This window comes from Pogoniulus pusillus, chromosome 18 (assembly GCF_015220805.1).
Source record: "Pogoniulus pusillus isolate bPogPus1 chromosome 18, bPogPus1.pri, whole genome shotgun sequence".
Lineage (NCBI taxonomy): Eukaryota > Metazoa > Chordata > Aves > Piciformes > Lybiidae > Pogoniulus > Pogoniulus pusillus.
Genome location: NC_087281.1, coordinates 9000461 through 9026052, shown reverse-complemented (window position 1 = coordinate 9026052; position 25592 = coordinate 9000461). Strand labels below are relative to the sequence as shown.

General features: G+C 43.5%; 1 protein-coding gene across 1 annotated transcript in view; it reads left to right on the top strand.

The window, feature by feature from the left end:
* RBKS (ribokinase) overlaps positions 1–25592 on the top strand; it is an 86092-nt gene that overhangs the window by 53831 nt on the left and 6669 nt on the right. Inside the window, exon 7 of the mRNA XM_064158351.1 lies at positions 3728–3916. Coding sequence (XP_064014421.1) covers positions 3728–3916 — 189 coding nt within the window. The remainder of the gene's footprint in view (positions 1–3727; positions 3917–25592) is intronic.

The following is a 25592-nucleotide window of genomic DNA, read 5'->3' as shown; positions in this document are numbered from 1 at the left end:
CCAATTCTTGATTTGCTGCTATTTTGTGTGGCACTGTGGCAAATGTCCACATTGGGCTTTCAGCATTGTTATTTCATTTTTTCTTTACATAGCCATTAGTTATTTCCTTCAATTGTACCAGGGTTTGCTTTTTAAATAAGATTCTACTGGAGGGAGAAACTTGAAAACTCACCACAGTATTTAACATCAGTTGACATTTACAGCAATCTCTAATTATTGGCACAGAATCTGTCTGGGTTCTGCTGCTTTTGTGGTTCTTCCAGCTTGTTCCAGTGTTTTTCAGTTTTACCATCCTGCTGTAGATGAGTTAGATGATAGTGGTTTCAAGCAGTTGAAGATCTACTTTCATACAGACTCTCTTCAAGGTAATTTTGTTTATTGATGTAAGATCAAATGAAAGATTTCTGCAAAACCTTTCACATTCCAGTTGCAGACAATTCTCTTACTAGCCAAGCAAAAAGTCCTGTTGACTTGGGACACAGCAGGCACATAGAGGGGTGTAGTACTAATGTTAATTGTACAGCATGTGCATTTCATTAGGAGGAATATTATAAATACTCCATTTACTTCACTCATGAGCTTACACAAGTGTAAATAAACCCAAACTGAAATTACTGTTTCTTTACCAAAACAAAATCCACTTTCCTTCTAGAGACTCTGCATAACAGGTAGTGTGATGGTTCAGGTGTATCCTGCCTCCTACACTTTAGAAATCACCCAGGCTAGACTCAGTTGGCTCTGGGAATATAAATGAATCTATTTATTTACAGCTAGCACAATATACAAGCAGATATTTACAGTATATACAGTTATAGACAGAAATAGACAAGGGAAAAGACAATACAGAAAACACAACAGCCCTCCCAGAAACCTGAGTCCCCAGGAGGGGCTCTCAACCACCCCTGCACCTTCCCCCTGCCCCTCTCAACCTCACCCCAGTCCCAAGGAAGAATGGAGGTTCAGCCAAGAGGTTAAGAAGCAAAGGTGAGTGGAGGGTGTGTTAGAGAGATGCAGTTCAGTCAGAAGCCCAAGGCAGAGTGAGACAAAATGGCCAGAGTGTTATCTAATGCTTTTGTTTCTTCTTCAGCAAGACTCTGAGGGGAGCAGACATCAGCACTGTTTTCCTTTCACAGGCTATGATCTAGTTCTTCTCACCAAAACATTCTACCCTGCTTCAAACTAGCACAGGTAGAAATACAGAGCAGGTGAAGTTACCTGGTTTCTTTGAAGGATTTGTATTAATCCATTTTTATTCTTATACTATGATGTGCTAGGTGTGCTAAATACATGCATAGTTCCTGCTCCAGAGGTCTTAAAATTCATGAAGAGACACAGACTTTATAGCCTTTGAATATTAGAACAGAGTATATCTGTATGTTAATACTGTGCAGTGTCAATCCTCAGTTATTCCTTAGCCATTATTGGTGTGTCCTTGTAAACCTTGCAGAAAGATACATTTCAAAGGTTTTCTGAGATGCTTTTTGAAACAATTTCTTCTTATTTGATATATGTACTTTTATAGCATTTTAACAACTGAAATAGATTTTATTTCCTTAAAGAGTTTGTACTGCAAGAGCAGTACATTGCTTGAGCAGTGTGGTGACATGGCAAAGATAAAATTGGGTAGGGTTAGTTGCCTTCTTGTAATTTTACTCTTACTATATTTTTTATCTGGGATCATCATGGTGAAAAAAAACCCTACAAAACCAAAACAGTAGTTTTAAATTGTGTGTTAACCACACCTTGCCCCAGCAGTGCACAAGTTTGCCCATCGAGGCCTCCCACATCAGATCCTGCCTTGTGGCAGCAAATCAGCAGAGCTTAAAATCATCTGTGCATTTGTAGGGGTTGCAGAACTTGGTACTCTAAGTTTGAAAACTGAAGTATTCTGCTAATGATACAATAAACCAGGGAGTGTGTGTGTGTGTGTGCTGGCATAATCTGGCCCTTCAGAGCCTAAGGGTGGCCTCTCTCTCCTGGGTCAGGCTGAAACACAGGAAATGACAGTGGTGAGCTACAGGCACTGACTCACAGCTGGGGACGGCTTACTTTGGGATGGCTGTAGTAGTTCCTGTCCCTAGCTGTCTGCCTGTCTTTACTGCAGGCGTGGCCTGTGCTTTGTGAACCAGTTGTTTAATCACTATAATTTACAGTCCATTATGTCAAGAAGTATGTGTGCTGAATTCAAGTTTCAGTAATGCAGAGGAAGGTAGTTTGAAATATTTCAGCATCTGTTTGCTCAGAGAAGCTGCCTGTGCAGCAGAAGTCTGGAAGTGTAGCTGGCAAATAGGCTCTCAAATAAGTTTTCCACTGAAATTAAGCCTTAAGAGTATGGAGCCTATGCCCAGTTACTAGGTAGTTATCTGAAAATACTTCAGACTGCATTTTTCAGGATCCAACAGCAACCTTATTGTGCAAGATAAGAAAAAGTACATGACATTGACAGTGCTGTGCCATGAAGAAATGTTTGAAGTGGTAGAAAAAGTGCCTGATACTGAGGTCCTGGAACGTGTCCAGAGAAAAGCGATGAAGCTGATGAGAGGCCCTGGAACACAAACCCTATGAGGAGAGGCTGAGGGAGCTGGGGGTGTGCAGCCTGGAGAAGAGGAGGCTCAGGGCAGACCTCATTGCTGTCTACAACTACCTGAAGGGAGGTTGTGACCAGGTGGGAGTTGGTCTCTTCTGCCAGGCAACCAGCAATAGAAGAAAGGGACACAGTCTCAAGTTGTGCCAGGGGACGTATAGTCTGGATGTTAGGAGGAAGTTGCTGGCAGAGAGAGTGATTGGCATTGGAATGGGCTGCCCAGGGAGGTGGTGGAGTCACCGTCCCTGGAGGTGTTGAAGAAAAGCCTGGATTGAGGCACTTAGTGCCATGGTGTAGTTGACTGTATAGGGCTGTGTGCTAGGTTGGACTGGATGACCTTGGAGGTCTCTTCCAACTTGGTTGATTCTATGATTCTGGAGACTTTTGGTCAATTTTGCTTAGTTGGGTGGAACTAGAAGAGATCAATTTTAAGAGCAAACTGGGAGAAGTTGACTAGAGGTCAACATCTGTTAGAAGAGTTTCTGTGTGTTTGCACAGAGCCCACACAGAAGAGTCTCAGTCTTGACAGAGGCCTATGGACATGATTATAACACAAATATATAATGGGTTGTTGCCCAAAGAGGGCTTCAGATCACTTTTAGGTATTCTTATCTAAAAAATATGTATTAAAGTAAACAGAGTGGTCAAAGTTGAGCAATTACTTTTTTCCTTGAAGAGATTTTTCCCTTCTTATTTCTCACTAACTAAACACTGAAAATTTAAGAACTTAAGTTTCTCACTCCAGGATGAATATCCCACAACAATGGTGACTGAGTTGCCATGTAGCATTTTTCACATTAGGCCACAAAATGCTTTTTGCCAAGACTGTGTCATTGTGTCCATGTCACAGATGAAGAAACTTAGTCATGTGAGAGAAATGTAATTTTACTAAGGGTTACATGCCGGGTAAGTCATAGAAGCTGGAACAGAACCTGTCTCTGCCGAGGCTGCTCTCTATTACTCTACTGTGCCTGAAGTGCAGGCTGGTGTTACACAAGCAGCAAGTCATAGCAGAATATCACTGTAGGAAGTGGTTAATATATATATCTTAAAAAGATATTCTATACTGTTTTCAACTGCAACTGTGGTCCAAAAATGAACACTGTCAGATTATGATTTTAATTTGCATGGGTTGTTTTCCAGGCAGAAATTTTAACGGGCATCCCAGTTGGCAACCTTGAAGATGCTGGAAAGGTGGGACACATGCTGTTAGAAAGAGGGTGTAAGCTGGTAATTGTTACTCTTGGAGAAGAAGGCTGCATGATGATATCTGCAGAAGAACCCATTCCAAAGCACGTTCCTGCTGGGAAGGTCAGGGCTGTGGACACTACGGTACGTTTTTGTGGTTTAACTGTCTTGCTTTGGAAAAGACTGCTTAAGCACTGAGGGAAAGCAGTGAGTAATCAGCCAAAACTTTGGGCACTAGCACAAAGGTTAATTTATGATGTGAAATTGATATCTTGTTTCTAGCCTTTCATATCTTAAATGCCAGTTCACTTAGGCTTTATAGTGTGTATTATAGGTGAGCTAGAAGTTTTATACACACTGATAGTATCTTCATGTTCCTCCTTTACTGAAGTTAGTACCTGCCTCTGACTGTAATGTGTGATGCCAGTGGTTTGAGCTGCAGTCCTTTCTTTCATATTTGCCCACTCATATAATTCATCTTGTGCAGAACTCAAAATCTGTGGGACAAAGGAGATATTACTGCCCTCACAATCTGAAACTGAGTGTTTAGTTCTTCTGAGACACGCATGAATTGCATACCAAGTGTAGCATAAGGTGATCACAGACTTAATTTTCACAGAATATAGTGGGAAAAAAACCAAAAACTTTTTGCTCTTTCATGCTGACTATATTATGATGATCTTTAAGGGGTGCTTGGTCAGTGGCATTTTAAACTCTGACACGAGGGTACTGAAAATTAAATGCACAAAACATACTCTTAACAGACCACTAAATACCCCAGCAACAACAGTAACAGAACAACAACAAAAAAAACAACAGGACAAGCAATAGTTAAGATAGCTTTGCTCTGAAAACCTCACCAAATTGCACATATGGGGCTACTTTGTGTTCCTAGTATTATCTGACATAAATCCAAAATAATTCCAGTGGAGTTACTGAGAGCAGAGTAGGTCACATTGTATGTACTAACTATACATTTAAATGCCTGTTATAATAACGTCATATTACATATGTTCTGTTACAATAGTTCATTAAAATCCTGGAGATTTTGCCATCTGGTGCATTCCATATCTGAATTGCATTAATAATAACTAGTTCTTGTGGCATGTTTTTTTATCCATGGACCTCATACTGATTCACAAAGAAGGAAAGCAACTGCTTAAAAGATGAAGAAAGAGAGGCATAGGGGACTGAAATTACCTAGCTCAGTAGCACGCAGTAAAGTCACTTTGTCTAAACCAGGCCACTCACAGATTTGGACTGTGATGTACTGATACTGTGGAAAGTTTGTTTCACTGTTTAATTCTTCTTAATTTAACTGCCAAACAGATACATTTTGGCATAATTTTCTTCTATTGCCCCTATGCCACTTAGGACTTTGACCTGGACTTATTTCTGATTTCCAGTGTCCTAAAGTTCTGGTAATGGGAAGCATCACTGTATTGTACTGTGCATAAGGTACTTGGTAGGGGACCACAGACACCTAGCTGCCTCTGCCTGCTTTTAGCCCAGAATTAGAAGTGCCAAAAGAGTGAAAAGCAGAGCTCCCAAAGCAGGATTTATTAGCTTGGGTGCAACACCTTGTGAACCTGGCAGTACAGCTTCTTCTTCCAGGTTAGTAAATCTGCTATTGCTGTCAAAGCTTATTGTGGGAGTTTTTCTCTACATCACAGAGAAGTGATGAAGAAGAAACATGTGTGATCTGTTTCTTCAAAAGGAGCAGAAAATTGCTGCCAGATCAGTTATTGTTTGATATTGTAAGGTATTTGTTGCTCTTGGAATAAAACAGCAATGCCAAAACCACACACTGCAGCTGAAAAGTGCTTTTTATCTTGCTTAGCAGTTCAAAGTTTCATGACTCCGCTAATGTAATGCTCCTTTTTTTTTGTGCATTTTTTTTTGCTGTTGTTGGTTTTGTTGGTTGTTTTTTTTTTTCATAACCAACCAGAAAAAAAAAACCAAAAACCTAAACCACTTTCTTTGAGTTTACTGAATCCTTGCCCTGCCTCCTTGTGGCCAACAGGTTATTGGCTTTCACATAGGAGAGGATTTTCACAGTTAATTTTGTTAATCTACTTAAATGCCAGTGGGTTGCTTTCAGTAAAATAGCTGTGCTCAGTTTGTTCTTGCAGGCTGAATGAAAAAAAGATGTGATGGCCTTCCATTATAAAAGTCTCACAGGCTGATCATGGCTTTGCCCAAAAGCAAGTGGGTTTTAAACTACCAATCTAAACAGTAAGCAAAAACTATAATCCTCAACCTGTATAATTCTATTACGAAAATAAATACTAAATGTTCCACTAGGACTTGTCATTCTCTTCAGAGGCATATCTGCAGTGGATCCTTCCCCAGGAGAGTGAATTCAAGATGTAAGGTGGCTTAGCAAGTAGCCACCTATCCACAGACTATTCAGAGCTCTTCATGTGCATCCTCTTAGCATGCCATTGAAGACTAAACAAAAGTTGCTACTTTAAATTGTCCTGGCTTTCAGCATCTTGAGGGCCCAGGCAGTAATATTGTAGGCTGCCACAATCCAATCTTATCTGGTTGTGCACCTGAACCCACAGTGGCATTGTTAGGATTTGTAGAAGGTAAAGTTACTGCCAGACAGAGTTAAATTATATGTATAACCATCGTGGGATTTGGAGAAGGTTACAGAGCCCTTATGAAAGCAGCCTGTATTAAAAAGGAGTTTGCTATTTATAAGGGCAATTTAGAGGGGCTATTTAGAAGGGCTTCTCAATTCAAGAGAGATGTTGAGGTGCTGGAAGGTGTCCAGAGAAGGGAGACAAAGCTGGTGAGGGGCCTGGAACACAAACCCTATGAGGAGAGGCTGAGGGAGCTGGGGGTGTGCAGCCTGGAGAGGAGGAGGCTCAGGGGGGACCTCATTGCTGTCTACAATTACCTGAAGGGAGGTTGTAGCCAGGTGGGGGTTGGTCTCTTCTGCCAGGCAACCAGCAACAGAACAAGGGGACACAGTCTCAAGTTGTGCCAGGGGAAGTCTAGGCTGGGTATTAGGAGGAAGTTGTTGGCAGAGAGAGTGATTGGCATTGGAATGGGCTGCCCAGGGAGGTGGTGGAGTCACCATCCCTGGAGGTGTTGAAGCAAAGCCTGGATGAGGCACTTAGTGCCCTGGTCTAGTTGAGTGGCTAGGGCTGGGTGCTAGGTTGGACTGGATGATCTTGGAGGTCTCTTCCAACCTGGTTGATTCTATGATTCCAAGGTCCATAAACTGAGCTTCAAAGTCTGCTTTCACTGTAGAAATTCTCCCATAATTTGCTATCACTGCCCAGAATCCTCCCCACACCAGTGCAGCTTCAATACTGCCTCCAGGTCACTTCTGTTGTCCACAGCAAGTTAGAGAATTTTATAATGAGAAAATGTGTGGGCAGGTGCAGCTCTAAAGACTGAGTTCCTCATCCCAGGCTCCCCCTTCTCCCTGCTGAGAAGTTCATCAGACTGAGGGTTGGAAGAGACTGTAGAGCCTGGCTCTTCCTTCTAGCCCTTGAGATGGTTAATCTAAGAGTTTATTGGCAGAACAATGGGAAGAGCTGGCTCCATCTCCTGCTCTGTGGTGGAACATGGATCTTCAAAATAGAAAATCTGGCGTTTTTCACCCACACTAAATCAATGCTGCAAAGGGGGAGAAAAATCTGACTTGTTGATTTTTTTCTTTAGCTCTAATTATCTTAATGTATGCTTTAGTAATGTATGTGATGCTTCCCATGGCTGTTAGCAGAGCTCTCCATACCCTGTCCAAAACATGCAAAGCACAAATAGTTGTTTAGAAGGAAGTTTTGCAAGACATGGCAGTGTAAAGCTGAAACATCTGTTTGTCCTATTATAGCTAAATAGTGCAGCAAGCTTTTCTTAACAAACTTTCTCTTAGTTTTGCTGGCTTCTGCCAGCTGTTTTCCATAGGTAAATCTGTAATAACAATGAGTTATTGAAAACTACTGAGAGCCAATGGCATCCTGGCCTGGATCAGGAACAGTGTGGCCAGTAGGATGTGGGAAGTTATTCTTCCCCTGTACTCAGCACTGGTCAGGCCACACCTTGAGTCCTGTGTCCAGTTCTGGGCTCCTCAATTCAAGAGAGATGTTGAGGTGCTGGAAGGTGTCCAGAGGAGGGCAACTAAAGCTGGTGAGGGGACTGGAACACAAAGCCTATGAGGGGAGGCTGAGGGAGCTGAGGGTGTGCAGAGCCTGGAGAAGAGGAGGCTCAGGGATGACCTCATTGCTGTCTATAACTACCTGAAGGAAGGTTGTAGCCAGGTGAGGGTTGGTCACTTCTCCCAGACAACCAGCAATAGAACAAGGGGACACAGTCTCAAGTTGTGCTGGGGGAAGTCTAGTCTGGATGTTAGGAGGAAGTTGTTGGCAGAGAGAGTGATTGGCATTGGAATGGGCTGCCCAGGGAGGTGGTGGAGTCACCATCCCTGGAGGTGTTGAAGCAAAGCCTGGATGAGACACTCGGTGCCATGGTCTGGTTGAGTGGCTAGGGCTGGGTGTTAGGTTGGACTGGATGATCTTGGAGGTCTCTTCCAACCTGGTTGATTCTGTGATTCTGTGGTTCTATGAAAAATCTTCCTCAGATTTTATGTATGACAGAAAGAACTAAGCCCTCCAGCCATATAAATTGGTATTTAAAGCACATGATGTACATAAGAGACATCTGACACATTAAAAAATACTAATATGTAGATAAAATAAGAAAACTATACATTCTGATCTATATTCATGACTTTAAATAGTTGCTTTTAAAGCTACTTGAAGTTAAATATATACATTTACTTTATTTTTGGAAGAAGCTATTTCCACTTTAGGTGGAACTAGTGCATGAAGCTGCATTAAAATAGCTGTGATGGATAATTATACAGTTCCATTTATATGACAGTTGTTCAGTTGGTAGCAGAAGGTTTCACAAACCATGCACCAATTTGGTAAGCATTTCATAGAAAACAGTAGTATCATGCACACACATTTTGCAGTTGCACACGTCTGTGCGTGAAGCGGTTTGCCTGCTGCTGAAGCAGAAACACAGCTGAGGTGGAACCCAGCAGCTGCTTGCAAACACAGCTGTGGGACATGACTGAATATCATCAGGTCAAAATTGTACTTGAGGTGAAGTGGATGATCTGTGTGATGAACCACACGATGATCCTGGATCGTGGCATCTGCTGGTGCAGTAGCTCTGAACACAACATCCTGGCAGACACATGTGCAGCCTTAATGAGAGGAAAGGCCACACTGTCCATTTTGGAGAATGAAGCTCTCTTCTTTTTGCCCCTTTACTCCACTCTCCCCCTCTGCTTCTGACAATCACACAAAGTGTAATTTACAGCACTATTTACATCTATTTACATTTACTAATTATATTCCATTGAAACTGCCAAGGAAAATTTGTCAGAAGAATGTAATTACTCAAAGCTGGAATTTGGCCAGCAGTGAGATTGGTTTCTTTCCATTTCACAAAAGAGCTCTTTGCGATCCTACAGAGCTGAGCAGTTCAAGTGGCAGCTGGGGACCACTTGAGCCTCTGAGGTTACTGCTGGGGGCCTGCTTAAGGCTTGGTATGTTCAGGTGGATTTGCAGATCCAACTAGAATGTCTGGAGCTCCAGCCTTATTAGGATCTGGGCTTTAGAGAGTTGTCCACATCAGGCCTCCTCTGGGACAGCCAAGTGGCTACTGCAGGTTGGAACATGTCTGCTGGTTTTGGGGCTGCACCCTGGGGCTTGGGGCTTTGCCTTACACTGTGGTTGCTCCTTGCAGCTGAAGGTGGGGAGATCTACACTTCAAATCAGAGAGCTGGCATAGGTAAAACACAGTATCACAGTATCACAGTATTATTAGGATTGGAAGAGACCTCACAGATCATCAAGTCCAACCCTTTACCAGAGAGCTCAAGGCTAGACCATGGCACCAAGTGCCACGTCCAGTCTTGCCTTGAACAGCCCCAGGGACGGCGACTCCACCACCTCCCCGGGCAGCCCATGCGAAGGCATTAGTGGAAAATGGGGTGCTCTCTGGCTAAGCAAGACAGAATTGTCATTCTGCAGCCTCCCATTAATAGGTGGCTACACAGAGGTCACTTTAGGAAGGGAAGTACTCTGGAGTTAGTAGTTTGCTCTAGACCCCAGCTCAGAGCAAGATGATGCTGAGTAGCGTCCATACATGCTTGCATCTGGCAGGGTGACTTTCTATACCATCTGGTCTTTTAGATACATAGCACAGCTGTTTTAAGATCTCTTCATCAGCTTCTACTTGACCTCTAGGTTTACAGTGACAATGTGTGCACAGAGGTACTGCATTAGCACACTCAAAGTCAGGAGATCAGGAACCTGCATATCTGGCTTAGGTATGGATGTATTCTCCTTAAAGGCAAATTTGAGACACTTGTGCACACACTATTTAAATGGAAATTTGGAATCACTTTTCCCAGTGGTGTCCCTAGTAATCACAGCAAGTCCACAGTCTCCTTTTTAAATCTCATGGATTAAAAAACCCACATTTAGCTTCACAGTTTTTCTAAGGACAACCATTAAATCTCCCACGTTGTTTCTTACATTACCAACATTTTCCCTGTCTGGCTGTGCTTTTTAGGTACAGAGTACACTACCTGCTGAGGGAAGTCAAGATCACAGGTTGAGGTTCCATGCATAGGAGACACATTTATAAGACATGCTAAAAATTAACCTACTCAGTTGTGCCTGAAGTGTATGATTTATTCTGTGTAGTCCTTCTCTGCTCAACATGCTCAGAGACAGATGATACATACTATTTGTCATAATCATAAATGTTACCATCATTTTTTTCTTGTCAGTTCTGCAAAACAAAGGCTCATCACTACAATGTGAATATGTCATCAGATGTTTTATGTTCAAAGCTTATTAAATTCCCCTCTGCTTTCTTATTAGCTCTGTCTCTTGTGCTGCAGGAGATCATTTAAAAGGCAGTCTTTAAGCAGCAGGCTGATCAGCATTATATTGAACACTGAAAATGTTCCACAGTCTTTATTCTAATGAAGTCTCATCTAAGTGCCTAGCTGTATAATTTTGGATAGGTCTTGGTACTCAGGCCCATACAGTAATTGTGGGCTGGAGACAGCAGTGTGGTTTAGTAATTTGAACAAAGGACTGAGTAAGGGTTCCAGGCCTCTGCAAAGACTTGCTGTAAATCCTTGGGAGAGTTACTTGTCTTCTTTCTATCTCAATTTATCTATCTGTAAATTTGAGCTGCTATTAATGTCTTGTGTATAAACCATGAGAAGCCTGTTAGAGATCAGAAAAGAACCCGGGAGGCCTTTTTCCCAGGCCTGTCATATAACCTCAGGCCAGTCATGCTTCTTTGGGGGCTTTGCAAACTCATTGAAATTCTTCTGCTTGAAGTTGAGAGGTCTTGTCTGTAAAAATATGGTTTACACTAAAATTCTCTGACTTAGCTGTGTCTTCTGGTTTGGAGGAAGCCTGAGCCAAAGGAGTGAAGTGGACACCGAAAGAAAGCCTTAGAATATAAATAAATCTAAACCAGTCCTCCTAATAACAGCAATTCTTTGTCTCCTGACTTTGTGGCCTAACGTCTGAGGCTGAAGGGGATATAAATACAACACTCTGTGCAATGACTAATTACTCAAAATTCTGTGCATCAGCAGAAGTGGGACTTGTGGTTGACTCTAATATTATCAGATGCCTTTGCTATTTAATAATCTCGTAGCCGTACATTATTTAGCGTGCCGTTTGCACAAAGAACAGTGATTTTATTTCAGCTATCTCTCAACAAAGTACAACTGCAGCTGGTAGTAAATGAAGCATTTGGCAGACAAACGTTTCTGATGTACAGTTCTCTAAGTTGCTAAGAAGGAAAAAATGTTGTTGACTATTTAACCTTTTCCTAGCCACGTATGTGGCAAGAAGCAATGAAGTGACCACAAAAGACAAGGTCTTCTTTTTCTTGTTTCTTTTATGCTTGATTGTTTGTTTCTCAATCTTTCCTTTCTTTTTCAAGAGAAGAGAAAAAGCTACTATCAGGCAAGCAGCTTATCTGCCAATGGGTGTACTGGCATTTATTCACACACCAAAACAGAGAAATTATGCCCAGGGCTTCCATTAACATCACGCAGACTGACAGCATAATAGCTTCCTTTCTTTAATATGGATTCAGAGTAGGTTAATAAATAAATCTAGTTCCAGTCATAGCCCACTTTCTGACTTAGCCTTCTGCATTCCCTCTTTTACAAGTACAGAATCTGTTGGATTTTAGAACAGAGAAACCACAAGGAGCAAGTTAATCTGCCAGACACTCCAATCAGCAATCTGCACTGTAAATCTATTTACAGCTGCTTCTATTATGTTCTGAAGTTCAGCTGATCTTTGAAAGGGCACAAGACTGAAATCACTGCATTTTGGTTGACTCACAGTTAAGTGTAGATGGAAATTGCTTGTCTCATTACAAGTTTCTGATTCAGGCCTTCTGAAAGCACTTCACTTGTTGAAGGCTTTGTCAGTGGTCTGAGGGTATACAGGTATCCTGTGACAAGAGGAACTGCAACACTTGTGTCCTTCTGCATTAGCAGTCAGCTGGGAAAAGGTTGAAGCAGCATGGATGAGCCCTCTTTAACCTTTGAGAGCAGAAAGCTGTATTATCCCCATTCTACAGCCAGGAGAAATGGAACAAAAATGTTAGCAATTTAGTGCTCTGAAGTGCTAGCTGGAAGTGTTCTCCAAGTTACATCAGGAGTTGGGGTGGTGTAGCCAAAATTGAAGCACGGGCGTGTATTGTCCCATGCTGCTCTCTTAACTTCTAGACAACATTGTCATGGAAGGAAACACTGTTTATCTGCTTAGTTACTGTCTATTTTAATCTGTAAGAACAAACAATGTAAACAAAGTGAGCAAACAGAAGCAGGCTTGTACAGAACAATTTGCAGCCTTGTTTTCCAGTGGAAGATTCCACAGACCACCCAGGCTTTGCTCTAGTCTTTTTTTCCCAACTATGGAGCATCTAATTAAATCCCTCTCCATTCCCAGCTCTATGTTGAAGAGAGCCTGTACAGTTTCTTTCCAGATGGAAATGCATAATTTAACAGAGATACAGCTGACAGGGAGAAGTGGGCCTAAAGCACTATTAGCATTTGCCACAAATTGCATTAAATTACAAGATGGTACTTAATGAAGATGTGGAATAAAAAGAATGTGAAAACCAATATTTAATTTTCTAAGCCTCTTCTAAAATTTCAGGGTCCAGACCATGAAAACATCATCACAGTAAAATTGAATTTCTGGCTCAGTTACTTTAGTGATATCAAGAATTGTTTGGTTTTGCTGCTGACTATCAGTGCCAGGCCGTGACATTTCATCCCATTGCGTCCCACACTTTTGCTCCATGTATGTGTAAAGTTGCCAAGCACCTCACGTGGTTTACAACTTCTCTGCCACAGTTCTGCAGATGGGGAACTAAAGCAGACAGGTCAGTGGAAGATGAACCCACTTGCCTTGATAAAGCCATCTTAAAAGAGAATTAGGAATGGAGGTGAAATTTTGTCAGGATATCATTTGTGTCTTCGTTAGAACTGGATGTCATTGTAGCTGTCCATGTGAATGAGAAAATACATGGCAGTGCAGAGTTGCTTTGCACTGGGTGCTTCTTGAAGATGCCACAATAGGCTTGTGAAGATGTGCTACAAGGGCACATGCTTTGGCTTCACCACTGTCAGACTGAGAAATAGGACAGTTAGGAAGTTAACCCACTTGACTGGGCTGGACAGAAACAGTAGGGATGCTAGCAGTGTTTATGCACTAACTCAAACGTTTGGACTGAGGGCCAGAACACATGAAGGCTACAACATCCAACTTTTGGCCCTGAGATTATATTCTGATGAGGTCTAGGGAAGCTAAGTTCAGAAATATCTTGGAGCTCTCTTTTTGCCATCTCGCTTCTGGAAAGCTTTGGTAAATTAAATAATAGTATCATTTATGCAGGTAGAGAGCAGAGTAGGAAATGACCTTTTAATTGCTCCTCTTGGGCTAACTGTGGCTTGTGACAGAAGTCAGAATCATTGCAGGAGGTCATGCTGCATCCCTGTGCTTGATTTGCTTTCCTCCCTGTTTTTATGATAAAACAAGCACAGGATCTCCTCCAAGAGGATCTTAGGTCATGATACGTAGCTCACCTTGAGTTTTGCAGCAGGTGCTGGGCTGCCAAAGCAAGCACAGAAGACAGTGTCTGTTGTGATGGTGCATAGTGCTCTGGGATATCTGAGTTGCACAAAGTGTGGAAAGGAAGGAGAACCAACTGTGTGCAACTATCCTTTTAAATGAGATTCCTGCAGTTAAAAATAGCTACTGGAAGCTGGTGCTTCTGGCACATCCAGAGCATCACCTTCCTAAGTGTCTTTTTCTGGCCTAAGCTGTAGGAAGTTGAAAATGTGATCCACTGTGTCATAGTGCTGCAAATTCTTGGCCAAACTCCTTATTGTTTTTCACCTTTTACATTTATGGTTAGCTTACAAATGTCATATGCCTCCTTCTCTTCTTTAAAGATGCAGAACCAGGTTTGCAGAACCAGGCATCGTCCTGGCTGTGGTTGAACATAACCTACTCTTCTCAGTTAGCTCCCATCAGTTCTGGCTGTGATGAAGAGAGAAGGCAAACCTTTGCCTACTTAGTTACCCAGCTGCAGTAACGTTGATCTTGAACTAAGACCTGAATTTCCCCAACGGAGTTTTCATTTGTCAAGTAGTTTTGGGCACTACAGAAACCAGAAAGGTTTGTGTTGGATCAGTGATATTGCACAACTAGTTTTCAAAAGAACAAAAACAGAGAAATGAGAATAGTGGGGAAATCAGGCTTCTTGCTTTTGCAAATTCTAACCACAGAAAATGCCAGAAGTTCTTTTTCTTATCAAGATTAAAGGAGTAGCCTGCCCCATAGACAGAATATGTTTTGCAGCTTCAACTACACAAATGGAAGGAAGCTAATTCCATAAGTTTTGGTGATTAGAAATGTCTTTGCTAGCCAGTTTGCAGTTAAGTGTAGTGATTTTATCACTTTTCTCTGACACCTCAGTTGTAGAAAACCAAATTCCTGAATTCTGGCAGCAGTGTTTATCAGCTGCTTAAGTAGCTGTAAGGAGTATTTGGTTTACTCATTTTAAAGCATAAATCGACACAGAAATACAGGGGAAAGATAAAGAAACTCTCTGGAAGCTTGTTTTCTCATTGCTGGTGCCTGTGATTTTCTCACCAAAATCATTAGGCAGGAATTGTGTTCACTGGAAAGGTCTATGCTGCAGGTAGTCCTGCAGAGGGTGATTTCTGTCAGAAGCTGTGCCTTGGTGCTGACCTACTGCAGAAGACCCTGAACAAGGTACAGGAGCCCTGTTTTCTGCACACCTGCCCCACAGGTTAAGTACAACAGAATAGGTGGGTAACAGAGAGCAATACTGTAGAGCAGAGCAGCCCTTTCAGCTTGTGGGTCACATCCATCTGAATTTAGAGAGAGGAGTTACAACTCAAGTACCCATCAAAAAGGTTACGCAAACTCAGTAGTATAAAGAATGCAGGGAGCTGGCAATAGGACAATGCTAGAGTGAGCTCAGGGAAAAAAAACCAAAAACCTCTTAAGTTTAGTGTGGGTTTTTCCCTCTGGGATAAGTAGTTCAGAGGTAGGCGGGAGCAGTGGCCAGCCAACAAAGGCTGGATACTGTGGTTTTGAAAGAGGCACTCGACCATATGGAGCTTTCGTGCAAAAAGAGAATGTTTTCTTGATCAATTCCAGGCGAGATGGCAGTTGTGTCATCCTGAGTGCATCTCATCAGATTAGATGGGATCACTAGGAGTCTTTTGGCATTTTCAGTCTGAGAGGGGAAAAAAAATAGACACATGCAGCTAGTGAAACTGCCCAGAAAGGAGATTTTCCCCTTCTGACTTGGCTGTGAGACTGTGGGGTCCTGAAGCCATGTCAGCCCCTGACATGATACCAGGTGAGACACAGAGTATCACAGTATCAACAAGGTTGGAAGAGACCTCACAGATCATCAAGTCCAACCCTTTACCACAGAGCTCAAGGCTAGACCATGGCACCAAGTGCCACGTCCAATCCTGCCTTGAACAGCTCCAGGGACGGCGACTCCACCACCTCCCCGGGCAGCCCATTCCAGTGTCCAATGACTCTCTCAGTGAAGAACTTTCTCCTCACCTCCAGCCTAAATCTCCCCTGGCGTAGCTTGAGGCTGTGTCCTCTCGTTCTGGTGCTGGCCACCTGAGAGAAGAGAGCAACCTCCTCCTGGCTACAACCACCCCTCAGGTAGTTGTAGACAGCAATAAGGTCTGCCCTGAGCCTCCTCCTCTCCAGGCTAACCAATCCCAGCTCCCTCAGCCTCTCCTCGTAGGGCTGTGCTCAAGGCCTCTCACCAGCCTCGTTGCCCTTCTCTGGACACGCTCAAGCAGCTGGTGACAATCTGGCCAGTTGTCTCCTGGTTAGGAAGCTTGTTGTTTGGGAGGGAAACATCAGAATAACATGATGTATTCTGGGAAGAGCTTCAGCTCTAGTTTCATTTGTTCATTGGATTAAATTTGTGAGAGCATGAGCTTTGCTATGAAGAAATTACAAGTTGGCAGGATTGTGACATCAATAATGAAAGGAGCAAAGTACTTCTCAAGGAAGTGAGATAAGTGAAGCTTTTGATTAGAGGAGAGTAACTGCATGTTGTTGAGGCTTGATAAACCAGTTTGAGAAGTACAAATCAACCTTCCGAGGAGCTGCTATATTTAGCACTGAGCTTCCGCCACGTCTCTGATTCTGTGCCAGTTCAAACTTTGGGAAAGGTAGCACATGCAACACAGTCCCTCTTGGTTTTGGTAGTGGCAGTGTCTGTGTGCTTCGTTGCTGTTGACACACCTTGGTGTACGTGCTCTCATTTGCAAGAGTGCCACTGGAGTGTTTTGTATGGAGCTGAACTGCTAATGAGAGTTTTCCACTGCTGTGCTTTGTACATCTTAAGTTTTCTATATGCACTCTCACAAGAAAAACAGTGTGGAGCATTTGCTCTGCTGGTTTTGAGTTTCTCTGTGAGGTATAAACTTTCATTATAAATTAAAGTTTTCTCTGTGATGTATAAACTTGCAAAACAGATGAGAGATCACAAATCATAGCTTCCAGTCTGATACCAGGGAAGCAGCAGATACCAAACCTGCTTGGGGAGAAGCAGGACCAAGGCTGCTTGGGAAGAAGCAGATCACTGAAGCTTAAACTGAAAATTCACACAGAAATGTATCCTAATTTGAAATGCTCCTTGCCAAAATGTCTTTCATTCTGGTAGCATAGGAATCAGAGTAGTGGAGAAATGTTTGGTTGACAGGAATCTCAGAGGTTCCATGGCATGGGTCTGTTGTTTTCAGAACAGCATGTGGAGTTTCTGGTTCAGTGCTCTTACTCCAGTGTGTAAGAAATAAATTCCCCACCCCTCATTAGTGCTGTTTGGAGTTGAAAGGAATTCGTATGAACATCACCACACCAAATCGTTTTGATGAGTGCTCCCTGTGGGTCAATACTTTGTTGGCTTTCTGCACTTAGTGTGTAACACAGAATAACTTTCTTCCCTGGTGTTGAGTGGCATGCTGAGGTATTGCCTGCTAGAATGAAGCTCTCCTGTGCTGCTCCCAGATGTCATCAGTGTGCTCTGAGAGAAGGCCATCATCTCACAGACACCTCACAGTATTTTTCTTGGAAACACCAAGTGAGAGATCCTCTATTCTGATCCTGAATAAGAGTCTAGCAGAGCTGTGGGCAGCTTGTGGAGGACCCTTACTAATACTGGATGCCTCAGGTCTGGGATTCCCAAGCAGTGTCTCACTGTTGAAGAATGGCTAACTTGTGTGACTCCCATTAAAGCACTTGAAAGATCAGGAGCTCTGAATGCAACCCACAGATGTCTCCAAGTGGGTGTTCCTAACGTTCTTGATCTGAATACTTGAGTACTGCCTTCAGTTTTGGGCTCCCCAGTTTAAGAGGGACAGGGATCTGCTGGAGAAGGTCCAGCGGAGGCCTGTGAGGATGATGAGGGGACTGGAGCACTGCCTGATGAGGAGAGGCTGAGGGACCTGGGGCTGTTTAGTCTGGAGAAGAGAAGACTGAGAGGGGATTTAATAAATGTTTATAACTATCTGAGGGCTGGGGGTCAGGAGCAGGGGGACAGGCTCTGCTCACTTGCTCCTTCTGATAGGATAAGGAGCAATGGATGTAAGCTGCAGCACAGGAGGGTCAACTTGAACACAAAGGGGAACTTTATTGTAAGGGTCACAGAGCACTGGCACAGGCTCCCCAGAGGCTTTGTGGAGTTTCCTTCTCTGGAGGCTTTCCAGGCCTGTCTGGATGTGTTCCTGTGTGACCTGAGCTAGATTGTATGGTCCTGTTCTGGCAGGGAGTTGGACTCGATGACCTCTTTGGGTCCCTTCCAATCCCTGACATCCTGTGATCCTGTGATCTTGACTCAGGTTCATCTCCCATCATGTGAAATAACAACACTATTACCTGCCTTCAAAGCAGGTGTTGAGTAAGGACTTTGCAGTGTAAAAGAGGACTGTGTGACATTGCCAGATCTCGAGATACTTTCAGCTATACTTTGTATATGAACTACAAATTTCAAATTGCAGAGTTGTGGATGTTATGTTTTATTTCCAACTTTCACCACAAACCAGCTAGCTGTTCAGCAGAATTCATGCATCTGTAATGCTTGTCACTGATCTTTTTAGAAACAGCAAATAACTTCACGTAGGAGGGTGTTTCAGAAAGGAAAGAAAATGCATGCAGGAGGCCTTGTATTGAGGTTAATCTCTCAGGAATGCAGGGGGTTAATGGTCAGGCTGATTAATCACTGTTAATGAACTATCAGGAAATCTGTCAGGAAGTGGGTAAGAATTCCTTACAGCTGATGCAAAGCACTGTGTGGTATGCTTTGATTTTGATGTTTTCCAACCCATCATCTACAATGAGTGTAGTCTGGTCACCTCTGAGTTCTCAGAGCATATGCAGGGCCAGATGACAAGCTGCCCTTGGTCAGTTAGAGTAAGTAAACAAGAAGCTGTCCCTGTGCAATGCTGTGGAAGTGCAGCACAATTCGTGTGCAAGAAAGTCAGGGATCGCTCCTTCCCGCAGCTTCCCAGAACAGAGTCTGGAAATAGTGCAGAAGGGAAGTGTGATCGTTCCATCATTCATCTGATCCAAGCCCAAAGGTACAGGGGGAAGAGCTGGAATAGACAGCTTTCCCTGTGTGAAGGAGGAGCCAGAGTATTAGGAATCACATACACAGCTGAGTTAATTAATTGCCTGGCATTGACCAAGGGAGAGGTTTCACAGTTGGCTTAAGCTGATGCAAGATGCTACTGCTGCTGCTGAAAGGAGTGTTTCTAACCTCTTTCTCCTTTGCACTGGAATAGCTGTCATGTGGTAATACAACAGCTTGCTGATGTGAGTGGAAACTAATGTTTTCTTGGTCGGTGTTGGCTGACTTAGTCTTCAGATGTCTCAGAGAACTGATCTGCCTCGCTGCTTGGCCACACGGTGGCTGGATCTGATGTAGGGAAGGTCGTGGGAACATAAGGGTAAAAATATGAGTGGAGACTGAGCCTTTCAGAAACAACATAACCATGGATTGGCTTAAGCCTATTGTGAAACTACCATCTGAATCACTAGAATCAAGAGTGCACAGTCAACCTACAGGGAATGCAAATCAAAATGTGCTAGCTGACACCTCCCGCCGTTGTTGAACGGTCACTGAGTACAGCCCTCTGCACATGGCCAAGAGAGGGAGCATATGGTGGGGCAGCAGCACAGCAGCTCCCCCAGGCTTGGGCTGGAGTGTGCAGACCACATTGCACAGTATGTCTGGGGAAAGTAAAGGCAAAGAAGAAAGGAACAGATGAATGCCACTACCATGACTTCTCTCTTAGAGATGTTCCTTTTGCTTGGGGTGACATGTTGGTGCTGCGAATACAGAGTACAGATAAGGCACAGTAAGGGAGTTATGAGACCCTAAAGGTGCAGTGTGCTTCTCCAAGTACTTCTCCTTTATCTTCAGCCTGAGCAGTGCTCTCTAGTCTGCAAAAAGCCAAAAGCCAAACTTGGACCTAAAAAGGGGAGCCCTACTATTGATTTCAAGCTTGTGTTTTATTGCAAAATCAGTCGTTCTGGGCTTTTTACTGCTTTGTTCTTGCTCAACACAGGTACAGGAATAACCTCTTTGTAATTTTCAAGTATTTCAAGTTTTAGAAGTTTGTGACCACAGGGCTACCCCCTTCAGCACAGCCATGCAGAGCCCCACCAGTGTCTGTGGGGTGCCTTACAAGGACAGAAATCCTTCCACAAGGGATTGACAACCATGGGACTGATCATCCTTGCTAGGCTTTTGCCTAATTTGCTAATCATAGAATCATAGAATCAACCAGGTTGGAAGAGACCTCCAAGATCATCCAGTCCAACCTAGCACCCAGCCCTATCCAGTCAACCAGACCATGGCACTAAGTGCCCCATCCAGTCTTTTCTTGAAGACCTCCAGGGACGGTGCCTCCAATGACTTTAATTTCAGGAGATTTTCAAGGTGGTGGAGTTAGTTTTGATTGAAAGATTGCCTTAATCCAAACTGCCAAAACATTTCTCCAGTGAAAGATAAGGGGGAAAAAAGGGTGGGGGATATTCAACCACCCCAAATCTTTATTTTTTATATATATATATATATATATATATATATATATATATATATATATATATATATATAGTATTGTCCAAGCTAATAAATGTAAAAAATAAAAGTAACAAAATAGCCAATAACATTTCCAGAAAGAAACCATTCTCCATCACATAAGAGAATAGACATGGGGTGTTTCAAGAAGGGAGTCATAAAGAAAAAGAATTTACCATGCATAATTGATTCAACCACTGTTACCAAGATATATTTTACTCCTTGAGTATTTCAGCTGAAATTATCTCTTAGCTGAGATGCAGACCATCTTGGCACAAGTGTCTGAATATATCCTGGAGGCTGGAAATGTTCCTGCAGTTTCACTAGTAACCTTTCATCAAAGCACAGCCCAGGGATGCCCAAGGATTCTTGCAGCAGGGACACACAGGCTTTCCCCACGGATGAGGAAGGGATGGTGAGCTGGCAGATGTTTTTGTGTTACCCAGGGCTCATTTGTATTTCGGGTACAGTGTAGGCAGAGGTACAGCGAGGAATGTTCAGCAGATGTGACAGAGGGAGATAACATTTTTAACATAATCCAGTATCACATGGTTATGGAGTGCTATAAATACAGCAGGAATTCTCCAAGGCCAAATTCCTTTGACAGAGCTGGGCATCTGCATTGCCATGCATTTAGAGTGCACTAAATCAGTGTATTCCTCAGGCTTCGCTCATTTGTGCACTGCTTTGGCTGCTTCTGGGAAACTGTAGGCACCATTGCAAGCAGAATCATTGATTCTACATTAGAATGCAGCTTTTGACAGCTTTTGCATTGATGTTTCAATTTGTTCACTAAACAAATAATTTATCACAGGCATGCCTCATGTTTCTCTTGCTACACAACACAGCATTCCTTTTTGGACTCAGTAACAGGCCCTTACTGTGTATTCACAGAATCACAGAATCAACCAAGTTGGAAGAGACCTCCAAGATCATCCAGTCCAACCTAGCACCCAGCACTAGCCACTCAACCAGATCATGGCACTAAGTGCCTCATCCAGGCTTTGCTTGAACACCTCCAGGGACGGTGACTCCACCACCTCCCTGGGCAGCCCATTCCAATGCTAATCACTCTCTCTGTCCAGAACTTCCTCCTAACATCCACCCTAGACTTCCCCCAGCACCACTTGAGACTGTGTCCCCTTGTTCTATTGCTGGTTGTCTGGCAGAAGAGACCAACCCCCACCTGGCTACAACCTCCCTTCAGGTAGTTGTAGACAACAGTGAGGTTCCCCCTGAGCCTCCTCTTCTGCAGGCTGCACACCCCCAGCTCCCTCAGCCTCTCCTCTTAGGCTTTGTGTTCCAGGCCCCTCACCAGCTTTGTTGCCCTTCTCTGGACACATTCCAGCACCTCAACATCTGTCTTGAATTGAGAGGCCCAGAAGTGGACACAGTACTCAAGGTGTGGCCTGCCCAGTGCTGAGTACAGGGGCAGAATAACCTCCCTTGTCCTACTGGCCACACTGTTCCTGATGCAGGCCAGGATGCCATTGGCTCTCTTGGCCACCTGGGCACATTGCTGCCTCATCTTCAGCCTACTATCTGCCAGTACCTCCAGGTCCCTTTCTGCCTGTCTGCTCTCCAGCCACTCAGTCCCCAGCCTGTAGTGCTGCTTGGGGTTGTTGTGGCCAAAGTGCAGAACCCTGCCCTTGGCCTTGTTAAATCTCCTCCCATTGGCCTCTGCCCACCCATCCAGCCTGTCTGGGTCCCTCTGCAGGGCTCTCCTACCTTCCAGCAGATCCACACCTGCTCCTAGCTTTGTGTTATCTGCAAACTTACTGATGCTGGACTCAATCTCCAGGTCCAGATCATCAATAAGGATATTGAACAGGACTGAGCCCAGCACTGATCCCTGGGGAGTACGCAGAGTGTATGTAGGCTGTGACTTCTTGAAGAGTTTTCTGAGGGTCAGTAACAATGCCAGGCCTGGGAAGCCAGAGCCTCCCTCCTGTTCTTTCATGGTTGCCATTACACTTGCCCGAGAGGGCAGCCTGCAAAAGCTGTGCAGGAGCTTGCCCTGCAAGGAGGCAGTGCAGCTGCTGCAACGCTATAAACTCTGTGCTCTTGGCCTCCAAACCTTTTTGGTGAAAAAGACATCTTATTGTATAAGCAAAATGCACCCTATTACTCTAGCCATGGGTGACTGAGAAATGCTTTTCTTGCTGGAAAGACCTGAACAATATAGTTTCCACTTACAAAGCACTTTCCTTAAAAAGCTTCTCAGGGCAGCAGCGTATAAAAATAGTTACACCAAAGTAGTGAACCAGCTTCTGACAAATCAGGTCTAAAGAAAGCTAAGGTATAAATAGAAGCCTTTTGATGGGTTTTCTCTTCTCTAGAAGCACAGAATCTCAATCAGTGCTGGGTTGTAACAAACCAAAATGCCCTTTTCCAGACACACAGGAAAGCAAGGAGCTTGTGGACTAGTGGCATAGAATACAAACAGGTTTTCAGAACTGCTTTGAAAGCATAAAACTTAGTCAAAACTCTGTTTGCATTTTAGAACTAGCCATGCCATATCAGACAAACTCTTTTTATCCAGCTATTTAGTTCATACAAACTGGCACCTCCTGTGTTACAGAAAGGTTCTTGTGTAATAATATACCTTAAGTTATAGCTTTAGAATTATGAAATGAATTGTCTCCAGGCACTCAAGGATATGAAGATTACCTCAAGTCTGCACTGTGTTAGGATCCTCAGAAAACAAATGCTGAAGAATGTAAAGTGCTACCTATTCTGTGTTTATGTCCTGTCAGTGGGCAGAATAAATGCACCTTACTGGTCATTTCCAAAATAGATTATTCTTTGCAAAGTAACCTGGCTGCTTGGTTAGTGGTTTGCTTTTGCTTTTTTTTTTCCTTCTAGTACATTTTGAAACAGCTACACCTAAACTTACCATTTGCAAATCCAGAGTCTAGATAATCTTGATTTTACTCTGAGCCTGTGCCTTCTGCTCTGTGATGACCTTGTCATAATCTACCAAACCAAGTGTAGTTTAATCCACAATACCAAAGAGGGAAGGTCTGTCTGTCTCTGCAGGCTGAAAATAGCTCTTACTGCAGCCAGCCTTGCAGCTGAATCAGTTCTGCTACTGCTTCTTGAGTTGTGTTTGACCACTCATGTCTGTACAGATCAGAAGCAAGTTTAAACAGAGTATCTAGATAATCAGTCTAATCTGTGCCACTCATTTCAGTGTAGTAGCTCCTTTACTGAAAACACAACACAGAGACATTTACTTACCAGCAACTGAATCATAGAATCATAGAGTCAACCAGGTTGAAAGAGACCTCCAATATCATCCAGTCCAATCTATCCCCCAGCTCTATCCAGTTAAATAGACCATGGCACTAAGTGCCTCACCCAGTCTTTTCTTGAAGACCTCCAGGGACAGTGCCTCCACCACCTCAAGAGAACTGAGTTTATCCTACAGTCGTGGAGGGTGGCAAAGCCCCCTGGAAGGTCCCCATGTCGTGTAAGTTATAGTGTCTCACATTTTAAGCCAAAGCATTCTAAAACCCTTGAGGTCTGCAGAGGCTGAGCTTTAGAAGTACTGTGTCAGTCTATGTATGGCAATTAAGGATTTCAGCCTTCTCCCATTCTGCATGATCTTCACCCCCCTTTGTAACTTCGTAGTCATTTAATATAAGTCAGCCTCACCAAAAGGGAGATCTAGGGCTGCCACTAGCTCAGGGAATCACCCACAGCTGGAGAGGTGTGGTAACATTGAAGGAAGAACTGAAGTTCCATCTCACTATAGAATTAGAGAATGGCTTGGGTTAGAAGATACCTCTAAAGATCATCTATCTGCTCCAACCCCCATGCAGTGAGCAGGGACATAAGGCCTGGCTGATGTGGGGTTAGCCTTTTTTATCTCCAGTAGCAAACAGTGCAGCAATTACTTAGGGCAGGGCAGTATTTAGGTACCTCCACTAAAACAAAAAAGAAACAAATGAGCAAACAAAAAATCCCAGAGACAGTATTCTACTCCATGCTGCTGCTGTGTTAATAGGTAATGCTGTTTGCCATCAGCTGCTCTGAGTGTCCCTCATTAAAACAATATTTGGCCACTTCCACCGTGCAGTGACATCCATGAAAACTGTTTTCTGAAAAAATGATGTGTTCTTCCTGCTGGAGCTGCAGCATAACAGAGCTGCTTGCTGGAACTGTTGGTAGTGGCAGCACCAAAATGGTTTTAATAATTAATCCTGCACCGATTAGATTATAGACTCGGAGATGGGCCAGAGATTTGTGTATTGTGCATCAGACAAAAGACACTGGCAATGCTTAACTAGCAGTCACCTGCTCCTGCTCCACCTGCCATTGTGGGAGCACTCTGGAAACCAGAAGAGAAACAAAGGCCCACCAAAAATTGATAAAAACCTTCACCTGCCCCTCACATGCTTAGGGAGACAGAACTGTTGAAACAGGTGGTGCCACAGCTGCATGCCAGGGTGCAGCTTCACTGATTAACTGGTGATTTGCCAGGCAGCACTTTCCATTGAGCCCTACTGGGAAGGTGATGAAAGGCAGTGTCTAAATTTCAGGCTAAACAAGAGTTAAGCATGGAGTTTCCGGACTGGGAACACCAATGCAAACAGCTGCTGTGGAAGGGCTGGGCAATGAGACACAAGGCTTGGCATGGGCGTTGGTATCCTGTACTTACTCCCTTTAGGGTTCCCTTGCAATTGCCATCCTGCTCTGCCCTGTCAGCTGCTTGTAACATTACCAACTGCTGAAGTGCCAGGATGGTATTATCTGCAGCTGATTTTAGGGTAAGGAGCTTTAACACTGAGCACCACTAAAAACCAGAGTTGGAAAATTACTTCCTAGCCTTGACTTCCAGTTAGAAACTGTGCTCAGCTATCTTAGCTAAGATTTTCCAGGCCCTTTGCTCTTGTCTCATGACTCCTGGGGCTTATTTAACTACAAAGGCAAAACCCCTCAGGGGAGGCAAATCCCTATGCTAGTTTCTTGAGTGAAGTAATGTATTACCAGAGCATGCAGCATAATGCTTTTACTGGGATAAAAGTATGCTTTATAAAAGACCTTGGAACCAGTTTTATGGTACCAGTAAGAAATGTTATCA